Source organism: Herpailurus yagouaroundi, unplaced genomic scaffold (assembly GCF_014898765.1).
Source record: "Herpailurus yagouaroundi ecotype Mexico unplaced genomic scaffold, PumYag 160, whole genome shotgun sequence".
Classification (NCBI taxonomy): domain Eukaryota; kingdom Metazoa; phylum Chordata; class Mammalia; order Carnivora; family Felidae; genus Herpailurus; species Herpailurus yagouaroundi.
In genome coordinates, this window is record NW_024412401.1 from 54070582 (window position 1) to 54097480 (window position 26899).

General features: G+C 53.9%; 1 protein-coding gene across 5 annotated transcripts in view; it reads right to left on the bottom strand.

Moving 5' to 3' along the window:
- Nucleotides 1-310: 310 nt before the first annotated feature.
- AK8 (adenylate kinase 8) overlaps nt 311-26899 on the bottom strand; it is a 129362-nt gene continuing 102773 nt past the window's right edge. For all 5 annotated transcript variants that reach the window (XM_040482732.1, XM_040482731.1, XM_040482730.1 and 2 more), the window contains 2 exons: nt 1739-1819; nt 311-629 (listed from right to left, as the gene is read on the bottom strand). In XM_040482732.1, coding sequence (XP_040338666.1) covers nt 392-629; nt 1739-1819 — 319 coding nt within the window. In that variant the 3' untranslated portion in view covers nt 311-391. The remainder of the gene's footprint in view (nt 630-1738; nt 1820-26899) is intronic.

The window sequence follows — 26899 nt, forward strand, 5'->3', positions numbered from 1 at the left end:
AGTCACACACTTAGCCGACCGAGCCACCCAGGGGCCCCCCGAGGTGGTGGCTCTTTAAAACTCCATTTATTGAGAGCTTGTTGTGTGCCAGGGACTTGGCTGAGGGCTTTCCGGGCACCCCGCCCGCAGGGACGGTCACCGCCGTGGCTTTGGCTGTAAGTGAGGCTCCGAGGGTTCGGTGCCTCGTCCAAGGGCGCACAGCCCGGAGCCCTGCTGTGCTCCACTGCCTCCCTGGGCTTTGTCCGCCCTGTGTTCCCAGGCCCCGAAACACGGCGGCCTTCCCGCGTCCTCACCTCCAGGACACCCGAGACTGCACCCAGCACGCTTTATTGGCTTGGCTGAGGTTTCGGGAGGTTGGGGTGGGGGCTGACTTTGTTTCCCTGGGAGGCCATCAGGGGACTTTCCTGGGCAGGGGGTTAATGATCCCACTCTCTATGTATTCAAAGACCGTGTACGGGTCCTGGTCCCCGTTGATGGCGATGGCCTGTCTGTAGAACTCCTCCAGGTCCGAGGAATGCCTGTAGAACAGATCCATTTTGAGCGTGACCTGCTCTTTAGTGTCTTTCGGGTGCTGCAGGAGGCGGGCCTGGATTTCTACGGTCGGGGGCGGCTTGTACACGAGGTGGTACCTACGACAGAGGAGGGAAGTGGGTGACCTGTGGCCCCGCCCAGAGGTCAGGGGTCGGGGGGAACGGGCCTTCCGTCCCACCGTTGACCCAGTCGGTCCCCATCACCGCCACCAAACATTTACGGCACACCAGCTGTGGGCACGCCCGTGGTGGGGCCCCGAAGAGTGGTCCTTGCCCCGGGGGTGAGGGTGCAGGTCAGTGACCGGCGGACAGAGCAGAATATATTACCCCCCAAAGTCCTTTCTTTCCTTCCTTCTCTTCCTTCCCTTCTTTCCTCCTTTTCCTTCTTCCCTCCAAACAGTATTTACCAAGCGTCTGCTGCCCCTCCGGCATCACGTCTGCTCCTGGCACAGAGGGGCAAGCGGGACGATCGTTGGCTCCGTGCGCATAGCGCTCGTGGCCGAGTGGGGGAGAGGGGCACTGTGACAACAAATGTGAGTGCAGGGGACAGCAAGGGCCACCGACAGTCACTGCTGGGCGGGACCCCGGGGCAGGGCAACACGAAGGCCACTGTGCTTGACTTGGGTCGGCGAGACCGTCCCTCGGCATCAAGGATGAGACATCAGCCTATGGTGTAGAAAATTCCTGGTATTTCTTTCCTGCCCCTCCCCACCCCACTCCGGAGTCCCGACCCAGAAACGTGGCCGGGGGACTAAGAAATGTGGCCTGCGTACCAGGGAGGATGGATGCTTCTAGCTCTTAGTGATGGTGGGGACTTTCAACTGCGTCTCAACGCGAACACAGTCATTGCACTTGGCCGGACCGCAGAATAAGGCTCACAATTCACCTCCGGTGACCGTGGGTCGGCCCCCAGGTGAGCTGGTTCGCAGTCACATCTGCAGTGCGTCTTGGCGAGAAGAGGCCTTCGGAAGCGTCCCGGGGACACCTGCCCAATCCAGCCACTTCCCATGCCAGGGTCAGAACTGTTACTTGGGACCGGGAGGGTATTTCGCGTCGGACACGCATATCCTGGCACAGGGTCCACAGGCACTGCCCAGAGGAACTGGCTGGATGAACCCTCTTTCTAGAGTCTCCTGTCAGCGTCAGCCCCAGACCCATCCTGCAGTGGCCTCGGCTGAGCCCCCAACCACCGGGAGCCTGGCACAAACCTTTCTCCCGTGACGGGATCCATTCTTCTCAGGGTCAGCCGCTCGATGATAGAATCTAATGGCACGTTCAGGAAAAACACCCTGCGGGGAGAGAACAACAGCACGGTCAGCTGGGGAGGACCCCGGCTGGCCTCACGGCACCTGAGAGCGGGGCCGGCACCTTCCCCGTGTGTGAGTGGAGCCCCAGGAGCCGCCTCTCAGGGGCTCTGGGGACCAAGGTCTCCAGCGTCACCAGGGAGAGACACGGGCGAGGCCTCCCTGCCATGGAAGCTGGTTACAGTCCGCCTCCACCATGGACTTCTTTGTGTGACGCTCGGGCCACTCCCACACCCTCTCAGCCTCCGTTTGCTCAGCTGCAAAATGGGGCTAATGATCGCTCCCTGGTGCTGACGATCTGGTGACACAAACCGTATGCCCAGCTCAGCGCAGGGTTTGCGCACGCTCGGGGCTCACACGTGGCAGGTGGTGCCATAGCGTGATCTCTACGATCGCGGGATAGCCTTCTCGAGAGTTCGGGCTCCCTGGCCGCCAGTGCCCTCCCTCTTTCACAAAGGAGCCCCGGACCCCAGGGAGCAGGGCCTTCGAAAGTCAACAGCCCAGATCAGAGCCCAGCAGGAAAGACAGGGCGCCCACTTCTGATAACGCAGGTCTCCCCGAAATCCCTAGTGCAGATGGCCCAATCCCCCCCCTTTTGGCAATGGGACCCGTTGTTTACATAAAACCCGAGGACAGAGGTCCTCAACCCCGGGTGATTTCGACCTGAGAAGACATTTGGCAACACAGGGGACATTTGTGGTTGTCACAACGGGGGAGGAAATGCTACTAGCAGCTAATGGGTGGGGCCCAGGGACGCGGCTCAACATCCTGGGACAAGGGGGACAGCCCCCACCACGAGGACTCATCCAGCCCCAATGGCCATGGCGCCAGGGTTGGCAGATGGGACAGGGCGAAGGGCTGGTGCTCTGGGGGGGAGGTAGGGGGGGTTGGCAAAGGGCCAAGTGTTCACGGCACCTGCCCTCAGGTCTAATCCGGGCCCGTCTTCTGGTGTGAAACCATCCCAGTTTGTTTTTAAAAAATGAACTTCTGGGGCGCCTGGCGGGCTCAGTCGGTTAGCCGCCCAGCTTCGGCTCAGGTCATGATCTCACGGTTCGTGGGTTCGAGCCCCGCGTGGGGCTCCGTGCCGACAGCTCGGAGCCTGGAGCCTGCTTCGGATTCTGTGTCTCCCTCTCTCTCTGCCCCTTCCCCCACTTGCGCTCTGTCTCTCTCTTTCAAAAGTAAATAAACGCTGAGAAAAAATGAACTTCTGGAACATTCCATTGCTCGCTCCCTGCTGACTCACTCATCCTCTAATTCATACATGCATTTATTGGCTGTCTGCTGCGTGCCAAGCATCACAGTAAGCTCCCAAGTTGACCTGCCCGCTGTGTGGGCTGCGACACGGGATTCAGTGGGGTCACCATCAGGTTTGTGAGTTTGTGAGTTCGATCCCCACATCGGGCTCTGCACTGACAGCTCAGAGCCTGGAGCCTGCTTGGCCTTCTGTGTCTCCTTCTCTCTCTGCCCCTCCCCCCCACCCCACGGTCTGTCTCTCTCTCTCTCTCTCCCCCTCTCTCTGCCCCTTCCCTGCTCGTGCTCTTTCTCTCTCAAAAATAAATAAACATTAAAAAAAATTATTTTTACTGCTTATGAGTCGCTTTGATCTGTGTCCACGCCTCCCGTTTTACTGAGATGAAGGACGTGGCCGTGGCCGACTGAGGACAGGGGCACAGCTGGGCTGTTCCTCCTGCTGTGCACGGTGGATACGCTCGCTGCTTCCTTGAGCTTACAGATGCCTGCTGATTGTCCCAACTCTCTCCGGGGGAGCCACCCTGATCCTTTCTCATCCTTGTGACTTGTCTGAAGTTAACTCATCCCGGGGCTGCAGGGCTGCGCACGCACCAGGAAGGCCCGGGCGTGGCCAATCGGGGCGCGGGCTCCTTGTGCCCAGAGCAATTGGGCCCAATCAGCAAGCAAGCCGATCCAAGCCAGGCCAATGAGGGGCTGCACCATGGCTTGCCAAAAAGGAGCTTCCTTTTTGCTGGGGCTGCTGAGATGGTGACAGGGGACCCGGGGTTGCCTGGGGCCTGGCCCACAGAAAGCCTACTTGACAGAGAGAGATGGGGGACAGGTGGCCAGAGACACCGTTTGGGGCCCTGAATCAAGCTGTGCCTGAAGCCGACACACCCCTCAATATTTCCCTGACACGAATACATAAATCTCTTCTTTTGCTTAAGCTGGTTTGAGCTGGGATTCCGGACACCTAATACTCCCAGTCTCCCCGACGCCCCTGGCTTCTGCCAAACGTGTAAACTTAAAAAAAAAAAAAAAAAAAAGTGAGTCCCTGAGCAAAAGGCTCTCTCCTTCAAGGCAGGTTCTCCCACTGCCTTTCTTCTCTCTCCCTCATTCTGCCCAGGCTGTTTGCTTACGTTTGCTCCTGCCCAGTTGGCCAAGAAGGCCCTCCCGGGCGCCTGATGAGAGCGGCTGCCCGCCCTCCGCAGGGCGAGCGCGGTGGTTTCCCCTGCAGCCTGGGGGGGCCGGGAGCCTCTCAAACCCACCTCTTCCCCGCGCGGGATCTTGATAATGATTTCCACCCACAGCGTGCTGCAAAATAACAGCCACCAAATAAAACATGCGAGATCGGGGGGCGTCTGCACACGGGAGCACAGGTGTTTCAACGAGCTTTTATCCCTTACGCTCCAAACACGCAGGGCCCCCCTCCCACCCCCGAGACTTGCGAGGCCCCACAGCAACACCGAAACACGGCTGTCACCGTGGCTGGCGGCTGACGGTGCCGCTCTGGATGCCGACGCCAGTACAGAGGGAGCCAGTTTGGAAATCCCTGATAATTGATGTTGCTTCATAAACAAACAAGCCCCAATTGAAAGATTTTTAACCCAGCGTATCAAGACTGCTTGTCGTCATTCAAGGGAATGACTTCTGAAAGGCTGGCGAGATCAGAGGCACAAGGACACCAAATTGGTACTTGAAACGCGTCGCTGGGAGAAGCCTCGCTGGAGAAGGAGCCGTGCTTCCATGCTGGAAGCTTCTGATTAGCCAGGCTCCTGGAGCCACGGCGCCAGAGCGGGGTGGCGGGCTGGAGTGGGGAGCCCAAGCCAGCGTGCGCCCCGCCCGGCCTGCGTTGTGCATTCTGTGGCTCGTTTATAATCACACGGCCCGGGGACGGGGATCGGAGACGGCAGAGGTGGCCAAGAATACCCAAAGCGGGGCGCAGGGCAGAAGCGCTCCTGCTGTAGTATGGGGGTGCCAGCACTCACTCACTGGGGGGGGGGAGGGGTGGGGGCACTACCTACTTTGGGGATTGGGGGGCTGTGCAGAGCTTGGGGCTGGTGGAGGCCTCGGGAGGGAGGGGGAAGGTCGCACAGCAAGGTCGAAGAAGCAGTTTCCAATCCCGCGGTTCTGGGATTTGTCTGATGTTGAGAATCACTGGGGGGAACGTGTCTGAAACACAGACTCCGGGCGGCCCCCTCAAGAGCTGCCGAAGCAAAACCTCCAGGAGAGGGGCTGGGACGGGTGTGTTTGTAGATCAGCAGCTCAGGCGACTCACACGCTCAGGCAGGTATGGGAACCACGGTCTAATCCCAGGTCTCGCCCTTGGCCGCACCCTGGAACCATCGAAGGGGCTTTGGGAATAGTGAGGTCTGCGTCCCACCCCTAGAGGTTTACCTACAAGTGGCCCAAGGTGAGGCCTGGGAATGGAGATTTTTAAAAGCTCCCCAGGTGACTGTAGTATGTAGTCAAGGTTGGGAACCACTGCTCGGATCCAATCTGCTCAGTGCACAAGATGGGGAAACTGAGTCTCAGGTGAGGGCTCGTACTCTGTCACCCAGGGCATTGGTGCCAGATGTCCAATGGCAGCTGGGATCTCTTGACTCTCATGGTACCTGCCTGGGGCTCTGTTTGGGGAGCAAAGAAAGCTTTCTTCCTCAAAGATCTTGAAGCTTACCACGTGCTCCAAAGCTAAATTTACTGGAAGCTGAAGGGGTGGAACTTTCTCTGGACCCATGCGTAGATTTGGTAAACGGAGAGAGGTGACATTCCATGCTGACTTTAAATAAATATGGCGTCCAGTACTGCCCAGAGGCGGGGCCCTGCCCTCGTTAGCCTCTTGGTTTCAAGCAATGAGACTACACTAGGGGCAAAGCTCTACACAAAGCACCATGGTAGAATTCCAATGAGATACCACCTCATACTCATTTGGATAGCTATTATAAAAAAACCCCCAGCAAATGACGGGTGTTGGCGAGGATATGGAGACAGTGGAACCCTAGCGCATTGCTCGTGGGAAGCACGAGAAAATGGTGTATCTGCTGGGTGTGGTTCCCTGAAAGAGTAAACATAGTACCATACGGTTCAGCTGTTCCACTGAGTGTATGTCCAAAATGAGGGAAAGCAGACCCTGGAACAGGTATTTGCAGACCCAAGTTTGTAGCTGCATTACTCACAGTAGCCAAAAGATGGAAAGAACCCAGATGTCCATTGATGGATGAGTAGATAAACAGAATGTGGTCCATACACACAATAGAATATGATTCAGCCTTAAAAGGGAATGAAGTCCTGACACCTGCTATAACATGGATGAACCTTGAAGACGTTGCACTAAGTGAAATGGGTCAGACGCAGAAGAATGAATGTCATATGAGCCCACTTCCGGGAGGTCTCTAGAGTCATCCAATTCATAGAGACAACGAGTAGACGGCTCCCAACGAGGGTGGGAGCCAGGGTGTGGGAAGAGGGGTGGGGAGTCCGTGTTCAACAGGGACAAAGGTTCAGCTGAGGAAGAGGAAACAAGCTCAGGAGATGGACAGTGGTAAGGTCGCACAACACTGTGAATGTACTGACTGCTACCGAAGTGTATCCTTAAAAACGGCTAAAATAGTAAATTTCCTCTTACGTATATCCCACCTTAATAAAACATAAAGGTCTGTGGTGTAGTTTATAGACATGATGGTGAAGGCAGGGTGAGGGGCGGTTCTCTGGCCTTGAATAAGCTTACAGTTTAATGAGGTTCTGAATACATACAGGTGAACAAAGAAATGGACAGGCCAGAGAATATGAACCGCAGAATAGTCCTAATTCTGAACTAGGTATGATGCCGATGCTATAAAAACATTCAGAAAATAGAGGAAGAGAGGGCCGCCTGGGTGGCTCAGTCGGTTAAGTGTCCGACTTCAGCCCAGGTCATGATCTCACAGTTTGCGACTTTGAGCCCCATGTCCGGCTCTGTGCTGACAGCTCGGAGCCTGGAGCTTGCTTTGCATTCTGTGTCTCCCTGTCTCTCTGGCCCTCCCCAGCTCATGCTCATGCTCTATCTCTGTCAAAAATAAATAAACTTAAAAAAAAAAAAAAAAAAGAAAATAGAGGAAGAGGGAATAGCATTTATTTTGTTAGGCAGCCTCTCCCTGATACAAAAAACCAGACAAAGACATTACAAGAAAACTGTAGACCAACAGCCCTCATGAATATAGAAGCAAAAATGCTCACTAAAATGTTAACAAACTGAATCCAGCAATACATGAAAAAAGTAACAATTATAGCTAAGTGGGGTTTTGCTTGGGAAAGAAAAGTCTCATTCAACATTCAAAAAACAATCAATGTAGTTCACCCTACTATATTAGATTAAAGGAGAAAAACCATATAGTCATCTCAAAAGATGCGGGAAAAGCATTTAACAAGACTTTACATCAAGTCATGATAAATACTCTAAGCAAACTAGAAATAGAAGGTAACTTCCCCAATCCAATAAATGGTATTTACAAAAAAACTATAGCTAACATCATATTTAATAGTGGAAGACTGAATATTTTACCCTAAGACTGGGAACAAGGCAAGGTTGTCCATTCTCAGCATTCCTATTCAACATCATACCAGAAGTCCTGGATAATGCCATACGACAAGAAAAGGGAATAATGTGCATACAAATTAAAAGGGAAGTAAAATTGTCTCTATTTGTAGATAATGTAATCATATGCATAGAAGTACCAAAGGTCTTTGAAAAGGTTACAATAATAAGTAAACTTAGTGAATTCACAGGATACAAAATCAATGTACAAAAAATAGACTTTCAAGATACTAGCTATAAACGAATTGGAAATTAAATTTTAAAGTACCGTTTACGATAGTATAAAAATGAAATACTCAAGATATAAAGCTAACAGATTAAGATCTGTGTGCTGAAGACTACAAAACGCTGATGAAAGAGATCAGATTGAACTAAATGGGAGAGTTATACCATGTTCATGGACTCAGACACTCAATAATGTTAAAATGTCAATCCTCCCCTCATTATTTGACGCAATTCCATCCAAAATTCCAACAAAGGTTTCCGAAGGTTCTACACAATTCTCAAGTTTATATGGGGAGTGTTTCTGGAAGACAACTGGAATCACTAAAGCAATGTTGAATGAGAACAAATTGATCTCAAGGCTTACTACAAAGCTACAGTAGTCAGGACAGCATGAGTGTTAGTGAAAGGTCAGACACACAGATCAAAGAAACAGTATGGAGACCAGTGATAATAGACTCACACAGATATGGCTGATTACTTTTCAGCAAAGGCGCCAACACAATTCAATGGATAAAGGTGTTTTTTTACCCAGTGGTGCTGGAACTATTAGACGTCCAAATGCAAATAATGTTGGTACTGATCTTGACCCAGACCTCATACCATACACAAAATTCAAATCATAACAAACCATAAACCTAAATATAAAACCTAATGCTATTAAACTTCTAGGAGACGATCTTTGTGATCTTGTGCTGAAGATTTCTCGATCGAACACAAAAAACCATGATCCATAAATGAAAAAAAAAACAAAACTGATGTTAGATTTCACTAAAAATTTCTGCACTTCAGAAGACATTAAGAAAAGGACAGCTATGCCATGGACCGGGAGAACATATCTGACAAATGTACGCTCGATAAGGGTTTGTACTCAGAATACGTAAAAATGTGAATTCCACGCACAACAAATGACATATGGAAAGACGCACAGATAGATCCCGAACTACCTTGTATTTCCAAATTTGATGCTTCCATTGGGATGATCTGACCTAGGAAAACAGTTTCCCGAGAAAGGCTCAAACTGTGCCCTCCTTCCACAACTTGTTTGGAGCCAGAGGGCTGGGCCGAGCCCGCCGGAAGGCAATGACGCTACCCCGGCTTTAGGTGTAGACCCAGCCTTTGCCATTTGAAGCCTCTTTTGGGGGCTGACACACACCCAGAGCTCACTGTTCCGTGTCGCTGTAGTGACTCTCGGGTCAGTATAATCAAGGGGCCACCTCTAAAGGGGAACTTCGCAATGGCCACCACTGATGCGGGGAACCAGGGAGAAAAAGCAAAGCGACACCGTGGATTAGCACTTGAATGATCTGCTCATCTTTTTTTATGTTTATGTATTTATTTTGAGAGAAAGAGGGGGTATCTGTGCCCGAGCACGCATGTGTGAGCCGGGGGAGGGGCAGAGAGAGAAGGAGAGAGAGAATCCCACGCAGGCTCCGCGCTAATGGTGGGCGGCTCCACCCCACGAACCGTGAGATCACGACCTGAGCTGAAACCGAGAGTTGGGTGCTTACCCAGGTGCCCCTGATCTGCTCACGTTCAACTGGGATGTGTGCACGTGACATCCCAGAGAGGTCGTGCCAACACTGAAGCTGTCGCTCAACAGTCCTCATACAATGGCAACGCACGGGACGCTTGTATGGCACAAAGCAGGAGTGACCATTTTTTCTAAACTTGTCGGGACCAGAACCCCATCTAGTCCAAGGGCAGAGAGAGAGGCAGCAAATGTGTCTAGAGACAACTGCACTGGGGGCTGCATAGAAGGTGCGAGTGAATTATGCACAGACTATCAAAATATTAAAAAAAAATGAAAACTAGATCACCTGTGGAAGGATCCACACCCCTGAACACACCCGGGTCTTAGCCGTCCGAGGACAGGTGCCCGGCTGCCCTGTCTGCATTCTTTGTGCAGGACGTGTGGTAAGGGCCAGATAAACACGCGGTGAACCGGTGGGTGTTGACCGTGAAGCCATGGGAGGCCTGACGGGGAAGCGCCCCATCACGGGGACCGTCCCCCTGGCCCTGGGCCACAGGACCCTCCACGGCTGTCGCGAGAGACGCTGTGCCCAGGAGAGCTGGGTGCTGGAGATAGTTTGGACACAGGGCCTCCCCGGAGCCTGGAAACGGCCCTGGCCAGGCTTGGAAAATTTTTACTAGGTGTGTTTTTTTCCTCTGACATGTGTCCAATTTGAAAACTAAAGGCCAAACATCTCCTCCTCATTTAAAAAACCCCAAGCATCCTCCCTCCTGCCCTCAGGCAGCTGCTGCGGGGCTCGCTCGCCACTACCCGCTCCTTAAAAAAAAAGAGGCTCCCGCTGGCCATTTCTTGTTGAAAAGTGTGCATAATTGATAACGGTAAATCCACCCTGGCTGTGTCTGAAATCTCTCCAGGGGCAAGAGGAACATTCTCTCTGACTGTCATTACCTGGTAAATTAGCGAGCTCCCTGGCAGTTTACCAGGCACCACACAAAATGCAGCGGTCTGGGTTTAAGGCGAATGACCCGGGGATCAAATTCCTGCATAATCGGTCTCCATTTTAAAGCCGTCTTCAAATTTCTGCCTCCCTCACCGCTGGGAAGAAAGAGAGTAATTCCTTTGCACACAGCCACCCGGACGCTCCCTAGACAATCATGAAATGCAAATCACTGGAAGTCAGAAAGTTCTGCAAACTTTTCCCAAAGAGAAAGGCGACAGAGCTTAAGGCAGAAAGGACAGCAGGCGGGTGGAAAGCTGGCCGGAGCGACGTGACAAGACCGGCCACTCTGTGCCAGGCCCCGGGCGCCCCCCGGACTGGCGGCTCTCAGCCCGGAGACCCGGGGACGCACGAGCACTCTACAGTTCCCGGCCAGGGTCTTGCTGGTGGCAGGCGGGCCCTCTGTCCCACCTTGTCCCCCACTTTGTGTGCTCACCCACGCTCACCCAGCCAGTCAGCCATCAGTTCCGGGTGGTGGGGCCACACGGGTCCACACTCCTGACTCCTTTCTCCCCTGGCCACCCTTTGGCTCCGGGTCTGTGTTTGCGGGGGGCCTTGCTGATCCCCTCTGTGCGCTCATGACACGAAGTTCCTGCATGTTCCTGGAAACCCGCCGTCTTCCTTGGGCACCGGCCGACCCCACTACGCCTTCCAGCTTGTACCCAGAGCTCTTGTGGCCCCACCAACAACCTGCTGGCTCAGGGCCGCCCTGACGGAAGGAACGTGGGTCCACACTGATCCGCACTGAAGTCTGCCAGTGTGGACAGCAGTCCAGATCCACTGGTTAAGCGGCTGTTCCGAAAGAACGTGTGAGCTGGTGAATGTTTTGTCAGTGCCCCAAGGTGCGGCTGACACACAGGTACTCTGTCACATCTCCCGCCCCCCCACCCTGCGCCATTCTTTTTTTTAAGAGTTTATTTACTTTGAGAGAGAGAGAGAGAGAGAGAGAGAGAGAGGGGGGGAGCTGGAGAAGGGCAGAGAGAGGGAGAGAGAGAATCCCAAGCAGGCTCCACACTGCCAGCGTGGAGAGCCCAACGTGGACTTGAACTCATGAACCTCCAAGATCATGACCTGAGCCGAAATCTAGAGTCACGGGCTCAACCGACTGAGCCACCCGGGCGCCCCCAGGTCCGCCTTTGAGAAAGAATTTGTGGGGCACCCGGGTGGCTCGGTCTGTCAAGCGTCCGACTTCGGCTCAGGTCATGGTCTTACGGTTCGTGGGTTCGAGCCCCGTGTCGGGCTCTGTGCGGACAGCTCGGAGCCCGGAGCCTGCTTCGGATTCTGGGTCTCCCTCTCTCTCTCTGCCCCTCCCCCACTCACACTGCACCTCTCTCTGTCTCTCAAAAGTAAATAACAAATGAAAAAAAAATTTTGTTTAAAGAAAGAATTTGGGCCTCAGCGGTAAGGGGTGTGGTCAGCTGACAGCCTCTAGCTGTAACTGTCTTCAGGGACTTGAACCCTGTGTCGATGTTTCTGGCGTATTTGCTGAGATATAATTCACCCCTTAAAAGTATACAGTGTAATGATTTTTAGTGTAGTCAGACTTGGGCAACCATCAACACGATCTAAGTTTAGGACAGTTTCATCACCTGCAGGGAAACCCTCTGCCCGTGGGCGGTCCCTCCTACTGTCCCCCCTCCCCCCTGCCGTCGGCTGCCACGGCTGTACTTTCTGTCTACGGAGTTGCCAATGCTGGACATTCCGTTTAAATACAATCATTCAGGGGCGCCTGGGTGGCTCAGTCGGTTGAGCGTCCGACTTCGGCTCAGGTCACGATCTCGCGGTCCGGGAGTTCGAGCCCCGCGTCGGGCTCTGGGCTGACGGCTCGGAGCCTGGAGCCTGTTTCCGATTCTGTGTCTCCCTCTCTCTCTGCCCCTCCCCCGTTCGTGCTCTGTCTCTCTCTGTCTCAAAAATAAATAAACGTTAAAAATAAATAAATAAATAAATAAATAAATAAAAATAAATAAATAAATAAATAAATAAAAATAAATAAATAAATAAATAAATACAATCATGCAGTATGCAGCCTTACAGGTCTCCAGTTAGGAGAATCGATGGGGGATGGGGGGGGGAGGAGGGACCCCACAAGGTTATTTTAAGGATTAAACATGACAATCCATCTAAAGCACCACTGCATAAAAACAACACAGAACGTCCACGCGGGCCTGCGTGCCGGCACCTTCTACGCAGCCCAGCGTTCTCGATATTCACCCGCACCGAAGCCTGCAACAGAGCTCCGCTCCCTCTCACGGCCAAATGGTGTTCCGTCGTACGGACAGACCTCATTCCGTTTATCCCTTCACCGGCCGACGGGCATTTTTAACCCAAGCTCTTGAATGAGGTCACGCTCTTCTGGGGGCGGCCCTTGGCCTGCGACTGGGCTCCGAGCGGTCCTGGCTAGCGCAGCCTCCCTCGGTGGCTGAGCCTCGCTCTGGAGCTCCCTGCGGGGCTGGAGGAGTCTAGGTCGGACCTGCCTCCTGGCCTCCTGGCTCCCCTGCCCCATCCCGCGTCAGCCCCTTTCCCTGCTTCCGCTGTTGGCTTTTCATCGAGCTTGTGACGCTCCCTTCTCCATCTCAGCGTCTGCTTCCTGAGGGGCCCGACCGGTGACGTGTGCCCTGGGAGGTAGCAGGAGCCTTAAATAGTCAGTCCCTTTTGAGTGAACCGCAGCTTTCCGTCCCCGCGTGTTCCCCCCGACGGTCAGCTTCCGAGAGAGGAGAGTGGCCAAGATACGGGCTCTGAGAGCAGAAAGATCTGGGCTCAAGTTCTGGCGTCACCTTCCAGCTCACTGCGGGACCAGCCATCTTGCCCCCCCCCCCCCCACGCCTGTTTATGAGGATCACAAAGAAACAGGACCTCACCAAGTTATTTCTGGGATTAAGTTCAAGAATCCACACCAAGTGCTGAGCGCGTGATAACAGCAGGATTCCCACGCGGGCCTCCCTGCCAGGCGCTCTTCTAAGACCCGAAGGCCTTAGCTCAGGTCACCTCCTCATCACAGCCTTACAAGGGGGAGTATCACCTCCGTGACAGTAGCTGAGAAAACCGAGGGGCAGAGAAGTCCAGCAACCTGCCAAAATTCGCCAGCTGGGAGGTGGCTGTGATGGTTAATTTTATGTGTCACCTTGAATGGGCTACAGGGTACCAGATATTAGGTCAAACACTTTTCCGGGTGTAGCTGTGAGAATATTTGGGAGATTAACACTTACGCTGGGGAACAAGGAAGCAGACTGCCTTCCCTGCTGTGGGTGGGCCACATCCCGTCGGTTAAAGAAGACTTGAATAGAACAAAAAGACTGACCGTCCCCTGAATTCCTCCTCTCTGATGGCTTCAAGTGTGGGGTGGGGGGGAGGCAGTGGCGGATAACGGCTTGTTCCTGTCTTCAGATCTAATGAGGTAGGAGGTGGGATCGACATTATGTGCCCTTATCCTCAAGGGTCGCCAGGCCCCACTTCAGATTCCTTCAGGCCAAGGCCTTCCTGCCTTCTGGCTCTTCCAGGGTCTCAAGCCATCCAGCTTGTGCTACCTCGCCCTGCAGATCTTGGGAGTTGCCAGTCTCTACATTGCATGAGCCAATTCCCTATAATAAATCTTTTTCTCTGTATGCAATGCACATCCTATTGGCTCTGTTTCTCTGGAGAACCCTAAGACAGTGGCAGAGCCCGGATTCAAACCCGGGAAGCCCACTCTAGTGTCCGTGCAGTTGACCATCTCAATCCATTGTGAATCTGCAGGAGGGAAGGAAGGAAGGAAGGAAGGAAGGAAGGAAGGAAGGAGAAAGGAAGGAAGGAAGGAAGGAAGGAAGGAAGGAAGGAAGGAAGGGAGGGAGGGAGGGAGGGAGGGAGGGAGGGAGGGAAGAAGGGGAAAGGTGAGGTCTCTGCCTCCCACTGCTCGGCACAAACCAGGATCCAATGCACGCTTCAGCTGCAGCTGTCTGGGCCTGGGCTGCGCAGAGCCCCAGGTTCAGAGCCAGCTGGAGTCAATGTCCTTTCTCTACACTTCAAACAGATCAGCTGGAAGGGATTCAGGGCAAGCCACGGGGCAGATGCCAAGGAGGCCTCTTCGTGTGCCTTCACTTGTGGTCCAACCTGCCATGGGCGACCCCCCTACCACCCCCCATCCCGCCGCCCCGCGCGGCTCCGGGAGCAGGACTTTGCTCTCAGGACCAGAGCGCAGGGTGTGGAAGATCGGGTGCCCTGGGCCACCTAGGAAACCAGTGCCTCTCCTTGTCACCAGTCCCAGGGGACAGGGAGCACGGGGAAGGGTAGGTGAATTCCTTTCAAGGTTTCCTTTCTCAAAGCCAGGCTCTGTCGGGGACAAATGCCGTGTCCCTGAGCAAGAGAGACATAACCACATCCGGACCCCCTCAGCCTCGCCCCTTCTCTGCCCACGGTCAGAATCTCCCCTCTGGACTTTTCTCCTCTATTTTTTAAGGTGCCGCAGAGAAGTTTCTGTTTTAACGCCTCCCACGGCCGGGGTTTCCTTCACAGATCTCTCCCTCTCAACGTGGTTCACTTCCTGGCTTCAGTTTTAATGCTTTGGCTCTCACCGTCATCACGGTCACTGCCAACACTTACATACTTCTCCTACGCGCCAAGCGTGTGACACATGCGTGTTGTCCCATTCAACCGCTTCAAGAGGCACGTGACCCCAGTCCTGTGATCCTGCCCATTTCAAGGATCAAGACCTCAGGCCCCCCAAGAGGTCAGGTGATGCCTGCAGGCTGGGCTCCTGGTCTGGCCGCTCTAGAACCCTCCTTCCTGCCCTGCTGCCTTCCTATTCGTGAAGTAACTTGGCTTCGTGCCCTGCGGTTTTAGAGCATCCCGAGACTTCTGCTGAGAATCAGGGCACAGAGAGGGAACCCTGAAGCAATCTAGGAGAGCCAGCGTAGTGGGGTCGGGGCGATGCTGCCCGCGCACCCCAGCCTCAAGGCTGGCCGGACCCCACCTCGGACCCCCGTGGGCCAAAGCCACCGCCTCATCTGTGCGCGGGGACCCCCCTCTGCGGTGCCTCGCTGGGACGCCGCACGCAGCTGCCTCTCAGGGTTCAAGATAAATCACGTGGATTCCAGAAGCTCCTTCATCCCCAATCACAGCTGCCTTGCCTAAGGAACCCGCCGCCGTGTTTGTTAAAGCCACACTTTAATTACTCCAAAATTATGTTAAATCCTTGCATAAATATTGCAGCGGCATCTTCGAAGAATTTCATTACAGTAAAGTTGGGTTGCTGCCAGAGCTCTCGGTTAAAAAGTAAGAGGAGAACAGACACAGGCAGAAAAGATAGATATTGTTTTCAAGATAAAAAAAGGCAAGGGGGTTGGCCTTTGTCAGATCACCCGGGTGTCAAAGAGAAACAGACTCCTGGGAGCAGAAATCTCCCATTTTACAGACTCAAGGGGAAAACCGATCCCCTTCCGCCCCCCCCCAATCTATTAGGAGTTTACTTCTCAAAAAACCTAAATCCGATTAAATATTAACAAGCAGTGGTATTAATTAATGGGGAAAAGTCCATCAAGAGAACCCCAATATGTTTGCAGTGTCCTCGGGAAACTGGGAAAATTCACAATCAAGTGTGTAAATGTTCTAAAAAAGGGTCCTGAATATTTTATGAATATTTGTCATAAAACAGAAATAATAACCACTGTGCAGAGCTATTAGAATTAATATTTATGCTGCCCGCCATGAAATATTCATGGGGACAGAGAAAGGGGGGCCCGTAAGACAAGAATTAATTTACATTGGGCTCGGTTTACCCGCTGGCTTGATGTTTAAAGACGGTTGACAAGCCTCCGTATGAATCCGCCAGTCACTTCCCGCAGCCGGTGGAGTGGAGGGGGTGGGCGACGGGTCCGGGCTGCTGACAGCTCACAGATTGAGTTTCTGACAGCCCTTAAAAAACCTAAACGGCCCCCCACCTTTTTTTCCTTATTCCATTGCCCAAGGCGCTCTGTTCTGCCACCATGCATCCGATCTCCCCTTCCATCTGCTGAAATTAACGAATTAATGAGCGCGATACGCTTTACAGTGGGGCCCTATGAATGTTTACAGGCGATTAAATTATAATGCGGGACGGCTGTATAATTCATGAACCAATTAAAGGAAGTGTTAGTTGATTTGATGGGATGAGGTCGTACAAAATGCATTTAACTAATGGGGAGCCACGGGCTGCCGAGGGCCGGCTCCCTCTCTCGGATTACGCGGCTAATTGCTGCACTTTATGGGGCTGTCACTGATAGCCATGCATATTTCATTGTTCTCAAATACTTCAATTGTGTGCGTCCGTGTTGCGGCTGTAATACGGAGAAGCTGGGCCAAACTTGGCTGTAGTTACAGCGGCCGGGCTGTGGCCTCGGCCGGGAACCTGAGCCCCGGCGTCGGATGTCCCCGCCATTAGGTGATTAAAAGGGCTCGGGATGCGGCCAGCTTTTGTTTTACTAACAATTCTGGACGCTGGCTCCATGACAGTGGCCACACTGGGGCCCTGACCCCCTTTCTGTGGGGCTGTGTGAGGAGAAGTCTGAAGCACCTGCGAGCCAGGTGCAGGGCCCCCGGGGTCACCCGGGTGAACGCCCTGGGGGATTCTGGGCCTCCTGGGTGATGGGTGGGGGGCGGCCTGCACCCTGGACATGGGCGTGAGCCACGGGTTTCCTCTGGCCGACTTTGTCCCCCTGCACAGGGTGGCCATTCAGGGCTTCGTTAAATGCAGTTAGTGGCAAACCGGGACCCCAACTCAAGGCTCTGTCGTCAGAGGTTGGTGCGTGCTCAGGAGGAAATGACAGAGAAGAGGAAATAAAGGAGGAGGAGGGTCATCCTGGTGCTCAGAGCCGCCTTCCTACAGGCCGGAGGACAGAGGGTTTCCCCAGCTAGAGCAGCAGGGGGGTCTCGTGCAGGGAGCTGCCGCCTTCACTGTGGCAAGCCCAGATTCTGTGCGAGGCCGGGGCGTACATCCGGCCCCTCGAGACGGTCAGAGCCTTGCCGGTCGGTGGATCTCAGTAGCCAGCCACCCGGCCAGTCCTCTGATGTGGCTATACTCTCTTCCTCCGGATCTCGCTCGAGGTGAACACACACACACACACACACACACACACAGAGTGGCTCACACCGGCAATCTTTCTGCTCCCGCTTCGGCACCCGAAGCTGTGAGGAGGGAGTGGCCAGTGACTAGAGGCCACACTCCCCATCGACAGTCACACCCTTGCTCCACGCTGGAGGCCCGCGTGGCCGGGGCAGGCCCTGGGCTCTCCGTCTCCAAGACGGGGATGGGGAAAGCAGTATGTGGCACGAACTCACGTGCTCAGCGTGGCGTGGAACAGTTGCCCACGACGTTCTAGCCAATACTGTTACCACGTGGCAACAGAGGTTCCAACGTGCCAGGGACGGAGGCTGACCTGCCCCCTTTTCTCCTTCACAGGTGCACACGGCGGTCGGGGTCAGCCTCCGCCCTGCGACTGCACGGGGCATGCCGTGCTGTCACACGAAGCAAGCAGTCAAATCTACAAGCCTCCTGTTTGGGGAGGAAAAGGCTGCAGGGACCCCGGGACCCCCGGGGGAGAAGAGCGTCATCACTTTGAGGGTGGAAGAAGGGCCAGTTATCGATCAGCAGAAAGTAAGCTAACTAAAATACCTAAAATATCTCCCTGGGGCCTAATCTTAAGTGCTACCTTGAATTGGGTGGCCAAGCTGGATTTAACGCATTCTGGTTTAAAATAAAACCAAAGAGGGGCGCCTGGGTGGCTCAGTCCATTAAGCGTCCGACTCTTGGGCTCAGGTCATGATCTCATGGTTCATGAGTTCAAGCCCCGCGTCAGGCTCTGTGCTGCTGGTGTGGAGCCTGCTTGGGATTCTCTCTCTGCCTTTCCTCTGCTGGCACGCTCTCTCTGTCTCTCTCTCTCAGGATAAATAAATAAACTAAAAAAATATTAAAAGATAAATAAAACCAAAGTATCATTTATCAAGTGCCTACCGTGTGCAACCAAAAGTCCTCAAGATTTGGCAGACGTGACCTTATATTACCTTGCAAGATAAAAATTAGTATTCTCAATGCACAAATGGGGGAAACTGAGGCCCAGAGAAGCCGAGCATCCGGGTTCAGGAATTTCTTCCGACTAAATACCAGTACAAGTACAAAGATACACAGGCAAGATTTCCCACTGCCAAATTACTTAAAACAGAAAAACACTGGATACACACAAATGTCCACAAACAGAGAAAGCCTTAACAAATACTCACATTCTGCAGCTTTTAAAAGAAATAAGGTAGATATAGGGTTTTAACATGGGAGGGGAGTCTAAGGCGCAAACTTAGGTCAAAAACAGGTTCTACAACAACCTGCGTCGTATAAGCCTACTTACATTTAACAAGAGTAAATCTAGAAGGATAGGCAACAAATTGGCAGTAATGATTATTACGGGGGAGGGATCAGGGGAAATAAAAGGGCTCTTTACTTTATACACGTCTCCTTTTTTTTTTTTTTAACAATGAAAATGTACCATTTCTATAAGTAAGAAAAACACTAATTATAAAATCACAAGAAAAAAGAACACTAGAATCACAAGAAAAAGGTTATTTTAAAAAAGGAAACGCATCGGGGCACCTGGGTGGCTCGGTCGGTTGACCGTCCAACTTTGGCTCGGGTCATGATCTCGCGGTTCATGAGTTCGAGCCCCGCGTCGGGCTCTGTGCTGACGGCTCGGAGCCTGGAGCCCGCTTCCGATTCTGTGTCTCCCTCTCTCTCTCTGCCCCTCCCCCACTCGCACTCTGTCTCTCTCTCTCTCTCTCTCAAAGACGAATAAACATAAAAAAAAGGAAAAGCATCCATTTTACAGGGAGACACAGAATCCGAAACGCCCAGGAGCCCCAACATCCATTTTAATCTAACGGGGCCAGTGTCACACAGGATTGGACCAGCCTTTCTTGTATGGATCACACAATGCACAAAACTATAGTTTAACGTGCCTGAGCCCGGCCCCCTGACATAGGCACAGAGTCGGTGCTGCATTTCACGAGTGGGCAGACCAGAGACCAGGACCCACGAGGTGGTGACCCCTCTAGAGGACAAACGGCAGCAAGGTCCAGACTGTACCTCTTACTCAGGCAGCGGCCCCCGGTGCAAGAGGGGCCAGGTGAGAAAGTCTGAAGCGCTAAACCAATGCCTCTGGTTTGGGAAAATCGACTCATGTTCATTCATTCATTCAGCAAAGATTTACTCAGTGCCTATGTGCTAGGCACCAACTGTCCCAGGTACATGAATCTAGCGGCCAAGGAGCCAGACACGTTCCTGCCCTCACCAAGCTTACTCTGGACATTTACGCACATGTGGATAAAGACTACCTGTCCCTGGTTCTTGGGGTTGATCCCCCATTAAAAGATTAGGATATACAGGGGCGCCCAGGGGGCTCAGTCGGTTAAGCATTAGCCTTCAGCTCAGGTCATGATCTCACAGCCCGTGAGTTCCAGCCCCCGCGTCGGGCTCTGTGCTGACAGCTAGGAGCCTGGAGCCCGCTTCGGATTCTGTGCGTCCTTCTCTCTCTGTCCCTCCCCAACTCGCACTCTGTCTCTCTCTCTCAAAAATAATTAAAGGTTAAAAAAAAAAGATCAGAATGTAGTCTGAAAAGACCAGCTCGCAACCAGCAAAGAGATGAGTTGCCTGGGTTATTTGGTAAATATGATTTGGGCAAGGCGAAGGAAGTGCACCCTAAAACCCTCGTGTGGGGGATAATTCTCCGATGAAATGGCTGTCGTTACGCAGACGATATTTATAGCGTTTGCTAAGGGCTTAGCACGCTGGATACACAGCGTTGTCTCGTGGACTCTCCTCCCGCAGGAGGCGGGGGCGACCCTTACGCCCCACTTGACAAATGTGGGAACTGGGGCTCAAAGTGATTAGTGAACTTCTCAAGGTCACATCCACCACTAACAGCCGTTTTCAGCTCAGGTCCACGGAACACCCCACTCTGAGCCGTGACCACCGGGCACACGGCCTCGCTGGGTGCTCCAGTGCAGAGCACCTCGTGATGAGTTCTGGCCCCTCACATACGCCTCCTGGCATCACACGGAGGCTGTCTAGACGAACCCCTCACGGATCTCCACGCGAGCCTGCGACATAGGTGTCAGCGGCATCCCCGCTTTACCGATGAGGCAGCCCGCTTCCCTACCCGCTAGCGACTCACCCAGGTGGACTCGGGACCCACAGGCGGGAGCCGGCATCCAGGCGGCCACCACGGGGCTCCCGAGTGTTTGCCAAATGCAGGGACTTTTCTAAGCGGGCCACCTGCATGTCTTTACTGGTTCTCTGGAGGCACGTCTGTTCCTTTATTTTTGAGTTTGTACTTGAGAAATTCACATAGGTTAACCATTTTAAAGCGTGTGATTCGGTGGCATTTAGGACGTTCACAGTGTCACTTCTCTGAAGTTCCAGAACATTCATTCCCACCCCCCTAACAAGAAACCCAGTGTTCGCCAACAACTCACTCCTGACCCCCGCCTCCTGCAGCCCCAGGCGGCCCCAAGTCTGCTTGTCTGTCTCGGTAGATTTGCCTGTTCTGGACATTCCACTGAGTGATGTCCTACAATATGTGACCTTTTGTGACTGGCTCACTTCGCCTCGTGAGTTTGACGTGGTATTTACTCCTCGTGAAGTCTTCAGAAGCAGTTCTATAACCTGGGACCCATTTTGCCGATGAGCAAAGGGGAGGCTCAGAGGGAGGAGCGAATTTGCCCCCGGCCACGATGCCCGTCCAGGGCAGGGCCAGACGCCAGCCAGGACCCCCGGACTGAAGAGCCCACAATTCTACTGGCTCCATGGTGATTCTGTAGGACGATGTTCTCTTAAGGTGATTTCTTTCAAAATGGATGGACGAGCATTTGCACACGCTAAGCTCAGGCCCTCGGTGCCAGCGGCTCGCAGACCCCATCCCCTGCATGGCCCCTGGCTCCTGACTCCCTCCCCATGGCCTCCTTGCTGTGTTGGAGCCCACCCTCTGCACAGGCTGGCTCTGGGCCTCGAACGTGCATCTCCCTGGTGGCCACGGGGCCACCCCCACTGGGTTCAGGCCTCTGCTGAGATGTCTGCTTCCGGTGCCCCCAGGAAGGAGCGACACCCCAGCCTCTCACATGCCTGCTTTGTCCCCTTGAAGCCCTCCTCCCTGGGGACCATTACGCGTACTGTCCCGTCCTGGGGTCACGTGATCTGTGCTGTTCTCTGCCCTACTGTCAGCTCCTAGAACCGTCCTGGCACACAGTCGGTGCTCAACTAATGTTTGTTGACTGAATTGTGTTGTCCTCAAAAGCCTCGTCCTCAGAACAGAGGGAGACTCTTGGATGGGTAGGTTGGAGCTGAGGGCCACTGAGTGGGGCCACTGCTGCCAAGGCCACGGGAGAATGGCCGCGAAGGGAGCGCTGTGGAGGCAGGAGGTCATGCAGGGCAGGCAGGGTGGGCACCGCATTTGCCCTCTTTTCGTTCCCTCCACGACCTACTTCCCCGCCTTCCCCTCCCACAGCGTGGGCACTCAGCACACTTTTCCCTGAGTTTCTTTGCTGCGCCTGGGCCCCGGGGCCCCTCCTGTCTCTTCCGCCAGCCAGCCTCCCCTCAGGGCCTTGGTGGGCCTCCACCCCTCATCTCCTCCAAGGGCCGTTCTCTCCAGCGCCGAGGCTGTAGAGGCCTTCCTGGCACAATTCAAAGGACTTTCCAGAATGTTCCATCTCAGGGAAATCCTCTCTGAGCTACATTCCAAAAGGCCACTCTCTCTCTTCTCAAGTTTCTAAGTAGGATAGGAGGCCCTTACTTGTGAGCCAGCAAAGACGCAGATCCAGATTCAAAGAGCCTCCTCCCGGTGGATCCCATGGGGACCCAGTACCACCCCGTGGGAGCAGCTTCAGAGAGGGGCTTTCTTAGCCCCCAGCCCCTCCCAAACCTGCCCCTAACTCCAGGCTGACCTGCAGGTGCATTAGTAACGCAACTTAGGAACCAAGCTGTGGCCTGGACTTGACCGACGGCAACCGGAGGCCGCGGGCCGGGGAGGCCGCACCCGCACGAAGGCCAGCCTGCGGCACCAGCAGCCCCAACCTACCCATCAAAGTCCCCCTCTGTTCCGAGCACGAGGCTTTGAGGACAACACAGTTCAGTCAACACACATTATTGGGGCACCCCCCTAATTGCCCACTGCAAACAAACCCGGGGTTAAACTGTTTATCTGGGTAAGCTCCTGGGTTAAACTTCCTAATGAGCCCCGGACCCAGATGCTGAAACCTGAGTTTCTAGATCAAGCTTTTCCACGTCCTTGGCTGGGGATACAGGTCTGCAATTTAAAACGTCTGGGTGTTGAGAGTTGTCTGTGAATGAAATCTGTCATTTGAGTCCAGAAGCCTAGCGGTCCTGCCTGCCATCTATCCTGAGGGCATCTCCCCCGGGGCCCGGGCACAGCGCTGCCCTCAGAGCAGGGTGAGCACTGCTCAGGTCCCGGCTGGCACGGGCTCCCGTGGAAACATTGTGTTTACTGCCGTGGCCCCGGGAGTCACAAGGAGCCTGATGCTAGGAGACGTGAAGTCACCTGCAAAGTCACGCCCTCCTGAAAGTTCTAGTCCTTACCCCCTTCACCGCCCCCCCCGCCAACCTGCATCTCCTCATTTTGCCCCTGCATTGTGGAGACCCCGCCAGTGGGCGAGTGGGCCCCGCAGGACAGGATGGGAACTTGTCCACTGTCCCAGGCTCTGCTCTGCTGGTGGCTTGGAGCTCACCGAGGGGAGGGGCTGGATCCCCTCCTTAGAAGGGAAGTGGTTTCTGTGGGAGGAGAGGCAGTCGCCCTGAATGGGAATAACTGGTCCGGGTCAGTGCAGCTGAGAAGAGAGCCTCTCTCTAAAGGACCCGCTGCGGGCACGCCGGGTTTGCGGCTCCCCGAGGACCCACCCAGCTCAGCCCAAACCCGGGCAAGCGGTGAAGCAATGATGCAGACACATCTCTGCGGCACCTGCTCACAGGACGGGGGAAGGTGGGGATCGGGAAATGGGAGGCTCTGAGCAGGTTATGTTCTGTGATGTTTCAAAGGGACCTCGGCAGGAAGATGCATTTCTGTTCCAAATAACAAAGGCCATTTGCATTCCGTTATCGTTGCGCGGGACCACAGATACAACTGGGGGCCCTGCGGTGGGGCGAGGTCCAAGGTGACGGGAGGGGTGGGCCAGCACCCAGCCAGCTCCCTCCGCCCTGACTCACAAATGCTTTTGAATGATTAGGTTTTCCCCGGAAGATCAAGTTCTGCAGGCAGACGAGTGGCCTCGGACCAAGGACGGCCTCCGATTCTCAAAGATCTCCGCAGAGAGAGGTTTATCCCTAGGTTGGCTTGGCCTTTGTCTCTCATGGCCACCCCTACAGACGCCGCGAAAGTTCCTTCTGTCCAGACGCCTGCCGGTCCACTTGGGTTCTGTTCCCCTGCGTTTTCCTCTCACGGGACATACGAGAGCTTGTTCTTGTACAGAGAAGGATGAGCCTCCCGAAAAGAAGCCCCCGGGGTTCTCACGACAAAACGTCACCGCCGACAGCTCCAGCCAATTGCCTTCCTTGGCGTCGACACAAAGGACCATGTTCGGCACGTGGTCTCTCCCAGAGGGTTCCTCAGGGTGTGGAGCTCTACTCCCCAAAGGCGGGGCAGGGGTTGGGGGGAGGTGGCAGCGGGAAACCCACGGAAACGTTTGTTAAGTAAATAATCTGCATACTTTAAAACTTTCACTGCGCTTGGTAAGAGTCCTTTACTCCAACTTCCCACCAGTCGCATGGAGGACGGGGGTGAGTGGGGATCAGCTGCCGGGGGGGGGGGGGCTGCGCTCCAAAACGTGCATCGAACCCCAGCCACGCTCTCGCCAGACTCGCTGGCGCCCTGCTGATGCAGACTTCCAGAATCCTTGTGGCCAAGCCAGGGGGTGATGCCTGTCCCAACTTTGGAGCTTCCAGAAGCACCGCACACTCATCACCTCATTTATTTCTTCTTATTTCTTCGCGCCTCCGTCATCAAGCCCAGTCTGTACAGCAAGGGAGGGACCTGCCCAAGGTCCTGTGAACGGCAATGCGGGATTTGAACCTGGCCAGGCTGGGTCCCCAGCTGCTGCGCGTGGTGTGGGGGGCGGGGGCGCTTTCCTTCCCACAGAGCTGCCAGACTCCGGGACAACAGGTCAGGGGCTCTGAGGCACCCTCTCCACCCAGGACAGCCTTCCCCGGCACCTTCTGGTGCGCGCCTGGCTGCCTGAGGGCCGACTCGGTGCCACGTTCCACTGGAGTCCAGAAAGTGCTCCGTGGGCCAAGGTGACCCCCGCCCCAGCCAATCGCACCCGTGCCCCCCTCGACTCAGATATGGGAAGGACAAATAGCCCGAGGCCCTGTGTGACGCAGCTACCCAAGGCAGTGCAGCCCCGCATGAACGTACCCGCCAAATTAACGTCTGCACACCCATAAAACGGCTCACTCAAGGTCATTACCGGCCCTTCATATATAACTCACCAGATTGGTATCTGGAGAGTTCTGCCTGGCTGATTTTCTCTGTTCTCCTAACTACTCCACAACTAAATGTTTCACAGAGCCATTGCTTCCCCCAAATATTTATGTTCTCAAATGTTTATTAGCCTCTCCATCATGATCAAGATTTTATGAGCACTCTATACTGACTGTGAACTAAATACATAATTTCGGATCCATCAGACTCCAGTTTGGGGCTACGTTTGTCTCTTATGACACCGTGGCAGTTGCTGTGGGCACCAAGCAGATGACAGCTGAGCACCCGTGTCCAGGGGCAGCCAAAGGGACTGACATTTCAATCCCGGAGCCATCACCTGGAGTGGTGCTTCGCCGCCACGGGCAGGAAAGAAATTTCCACGGCTCCCTGGCATGGCTGGAGGGTTCTGGAGCAAGAGGGGAAGTTCAGGAGGGGCTCCTCCCTCCCCCAACCACCTCCCCACCCCCCATCTTCATTCCACCAACACCACCATCCCCGGGAGAGAAGGGCAAGACTGCCTTGTCCTCTGCCGGGCGACCCCAGCTCTCTCTCTCATGGAGCCACGGGGCTGTGCCAGGGGGTGTCCTCTGCAAAGTACAGAGGGAACAGCAGCTCACCAAGCCACAGTACCCAAAGTGGTAACGGTGACAGTCAATTACTCACATCTACCCACCCCCCTCATGGAACCTAACAGTGACTTTACACCACACATGCTACCAATTCCGCTCAGCGAATGAAGGAAGGTGAGGTGACCAGAAGAGGAACCAACTACCGCCTCCAGGCCTCTACCCTGCTGTTCCCTCTGCTTCCGGGGAACCCCTGACAGCAGCTTCCCACACACCCGTGGGGCCTCAGAGCTAAGCAAAGCGGTCTGCGTTATAAGCAACATGTTTACTGGTCATATCCCACCCCCCCCAGAGCAGGGCCCCCCTCCCCGGAGGGTAAGCTGTCCGTCCGTCTTGCTCAGTGTCCCAGCACACAGCACGTGCTCACTAAACAGATGTCAACAGACACCGACTCAAGCTCTCGTCTCTTTGACACCCCAAGCTCCTGCCTTTGATACTAAACCTACCACTTCTAGAAAACGCCATGGCAATGCCAGCCAGCAGGTGGTCCCTCAGGAACTGAGCGGACCCGCGTCCAGATGGGGCTCGACGCCTATGCTTTTCCCGGATGCACATCTGGGGAAGGATGAGTGACCCTGGCCTGCCCCCTCCCATCCGGCCGCAGGACGGGCAGCCTGAGCCGAGGGCAGAGTTTCCAGAGACGTGTCCTCCCTAAAGGCTAAATGTCGGGGACCCACCCCAACCGCAAGGCGGCCGTGCACGCTCCGTGTGGAGAGATGGTGGAGTACGTTAGCCTCCAGCTTCTTAAGGAGGCAGCGTGGGTCTTGTGCAAATGACTTTCTTTCACGATGGACCTTCATGTTCGTAATAAGCCTGTCATGTTTTAGCTGTGAGTCAAAGCTAAAAATGGAAATAAATATCATTACTTAAGTACGCTGCATCCAAATCGGAAAGTAACTGTTGTGGGCAATACAACCATTCACTTATTTATTTATTTATTTTAAAATTTATATCCAAGTTAGTTAGCATATGGTGCAACAATGGTTTCAGGAGTAGATTCCCTAGTGCCCCTTGCCCATTTAGGCCATCTGCCCTCCCACAACCCCTCCAGTAACCCTCTGTTTGTACTCCATATTTATGAGTCTCTTATGCTTTGCCCCCTCCCTGTTTTTATGTTATTTTGCTTCCCTTCCCTTACGTTCGTCTGTTTTGTCTCTTAAAGTCGTCACATGAGTGAAGTCATATGATATTTGTCTTTCTCTGACTGATGTCACTTAGCATAATACCCTCCAGTTCCATCCACGTAGTTGCAAATGGCAAGATTTCATTCGTTTCAATTGCCGAGTAATACTCCACTGTATATATATACAGCACATCTTCTTTATCCATTCATCCATCCATGGACATTTGGGATCTTTCCACACTTTGGCTATTGTTGATAGCTCTGCTATAAACATTGGCCTTAGAAACAGCATCCCTGTATCCCATGGATAAATACCTAGTAGTGTGATTGCTGGGTCGTAGGG